This window comes from Penaeus monodon, chromosome 15, assembly GCF_015228065.2.
Source record: "Penaeus monodon isolate SGIC_2016 chromosome 15, NSTDA_Pmon_1, whole genome shotgun sequence".
Taxonomy (NCBI): Eukaryota; Metazoa; Arthropoda; class Malacostraca; order Decapoda; family Penaeidae; genus Penaeus; species Penaeus monodon.
The window spans coordinates 28,284,011-28,286,721 of NC_051400.1; the positions used below are offsets into that span (position 1 = coordinate 28,284,011).

Consider the following 2,711-nt stretch of genomic DNA (forward strand, 5'->3'; position numbering starts at 1 on the left):
TATTCTGAACTGATTTATCGCTCGGGCGCCGCAGCAAGGAATGGATTCGTGCCCGAGGACGAGGCCGACTACAAACACCACGTGACTAAGGGCGACTCCCCGGATGTAGGAGGGGGCGGGGCAACAACTCGTCCGCCTTTCACAAATCCTCGAAGCGGTTTAATCTCTCAGGATAAAAAGCTCTTATCTCTCGTTCACTCCTTTGGCAGGAATGACGAGGACGTGGAGTTATTTTTGACGCTAAGAACGGAATATGAGAATAACAAGTTGTTTCTGGGGATAAAAGGTGAGAAGGCGTCCCCGGAAAAATATAAAAGCGGTTTAGCTAGTGGGCCTCGTGGCGTCGTCCCTTTGGTCCACTTACCTGTTGGCCCCGACGAAAATACGAGAGGCAGATTAACAAACTCCGAAAATAAAAAGAATAATTTAAAGACGGGCGTGTCAGATGAAGGGCGTCGCAGCTCTTATTACAGTGGCATTGCCCGCGGAGCGCCCGAGAATTACCCGCCGGCACAGTCCCGAAATAATTACCCTCATATGAAAAAATATGTACCGGTTGTCCCTAACGAACACACACGCGTAGATTTCAAGAGTCATCGTACCTCCGCCAGCGGGGATAATGAGCGAGGGTTAATGACGCAGAACAAAGAACAAAGTCCCTTTCTGGATAACGCCTTGTCTCCTTCGCTCACTGTCGAACCAGAAAAAATAAAGCACAGACGCGAAGACCAAGAAAGAGGAAAAGAACACGAGATAAAAGACAAAAGCCTTACTCCGGGCGTGAACTCCGGTAAGCGAAGGGCCGGCGTGGTCAGCGCACCCCCGAGGCAGAAGGGCGTAGGAGACGGCCACTCAACTAGAGAGTCGTCTGTCCCTAACGACGACCAAGCGCAATTGTCAAGAGATAACGACCCGGGAATAATGAGTGGGAAGCGAGCTTTTCATGACGCCGAGTTCAAAGGCCTCCGCGGCGATCTGGGGGAACGGAGAGAGATAAGGAGAATCGCGTCGCACGCCACTGGGCGGCCGAGCTCGGTGTGGGGGACCCGGGCCGCGGAGATCAGGCGGAGTTACGATTCCCAGTACAAGATTCCCATGCGTTTCCATCACTCCGGAGGTAATTATTCTGTGGGCTATAAAGGTAGAGTCATTCCCGTAAGTAACAGTCTGAAAATGGATGATTATTTTCAAAGTTTGCCAAAATTTCCAAAAAAGCAGCCAAGGACATTTAAAAGTATGTTGGTAAAATCTCAGAACTTAGGTAGCCCAGTCATTCAGACCCGTCATTGGGAATTAGAAAACTTTAGACGACATTATTCAAAAAATTCCAAAAATACGAGAAACTCTTCTATTTTGGGGAGCGATGGTCCAGCGGTGGAAATCAATGCAGATGCGCTCTTTCGAAGATTTCTCTTTAGCTTTCAAAATCTCCACGACTCGAAAGATTCGGATTTGAGAAATCATCAGAGTTCCCTGTCTAATTCCCCCATATTTCGAGACAATGGTCCAGACCCTGAAGCCGATCAGCCAATCCCAGACAATCCCTCCGGCCATCAAGACAATCAACCAGACCCGAAGAAGACGCGAAACAACGGCTCGCTCAACGAAGACAATCAAGGGAAGGCCTCGAGGTCACGGAGAGAAAATGGAGGGCCTCGAGAAACTGTCAAGAGTGGTCGAGAAACTGGCAAAAGTGGTCGAGCAACTGCCAAGAGTGGTCGAGAAACTGGCAAAAGTGGTCGAGCAACTGCCAAGAGTGGTCGAGAAACTGGCAAAAGTGGTCGAACAACTGCCAAAAGTGGTCGAGAAACTGGTAATGGTGGTCGAGAAACTGGCAAAAGTGATCGAGAAGTTGCCCAAATTGTAAAGGCGAAAGAACTAAAAAAATTCGATCCAGTTTTCGTCGACTCCCAAAGAGATTCTCCAAACCTACAAAGGCAAAAGCAAAATACCGACCGCAGTCAACCGAGCTACGGCCTCGAAAATCGACCTTCGAATCCCGAATCCGCGACCCTGTTCGCCCAATCCGGAACCACAAACCCTTCAGACAACATTACTAATCGTCGCCAAGCACACGCTTTAAGGACCCCCAAACGCAGTCCCGCTAACCCACAAAAAAAACCCCTAACCGATCCCCTCCCGAAAGCCCGACCGGCAGGCCAGGAGGACGAGGCTTCGGGTGACACTTTATGGCCCATTATAAACACTGGTCTTCGGCAGAAGAAGGCTGTAGTGCGTCCAGTGAAGTTCTCTGAAGAACGGGGCTTTCTTTCAGACGTACAGAGTGGTGTTCCTTCCGCCGGTTTGACCTTCTTTGACCTTGTTTGGTCCTCTGATCCTCCCTCACCCTTGACCTATTCTCTGAAAGACCAAACTTCATCCATGACTTTATTCAGCGAACCCTTTCATCACAACCTGACCTTGTCTGTCGAACCTCCCGCTCCTCTCATATCCTCTCGTGACCTCTCTTCAACCTCCAGTGCCACTTTGACTTCTAAGGCCCCGTCTCGCGTCGTGCCAATCCTTGGGCTCTTTGACCTGACAGCTCGACCTGACCAGCACTTAGGAGGAAGGTCGGAGCTTGCCGCAGCACAACTTGCCTTAAGGCACATCAATGACAAGGGGATCATACCAGGTCATGAACTGGTTCTGTTTACGAACGACACACATGTGAGTACAACAGTCCTCTTAGTCTTAACCTCTCCCCTACC

General features: G+C 50.0%; 1 protein-coding gene across 1 annotated transcript in view; it reads left to right on the top strand.

Annotated features, from left to right (window-relative positions):
• Nucleotides 1–6: 6 nt before the first annotated feature.
• Nucleotides 7–2,711, top strand: part of LOC119581906 — a gene marked incomplete at its 3' end in the record, with an annotated part of 85,972 nt that continues 83,267 nt past the window's right edge. The window contains 1 exon segment of the mRNA XM_037930069.1: nt 7–2,670. Coding sequence (XP_037785997.1) covers nt 538–2,670 — 2,133 coding nt within the window.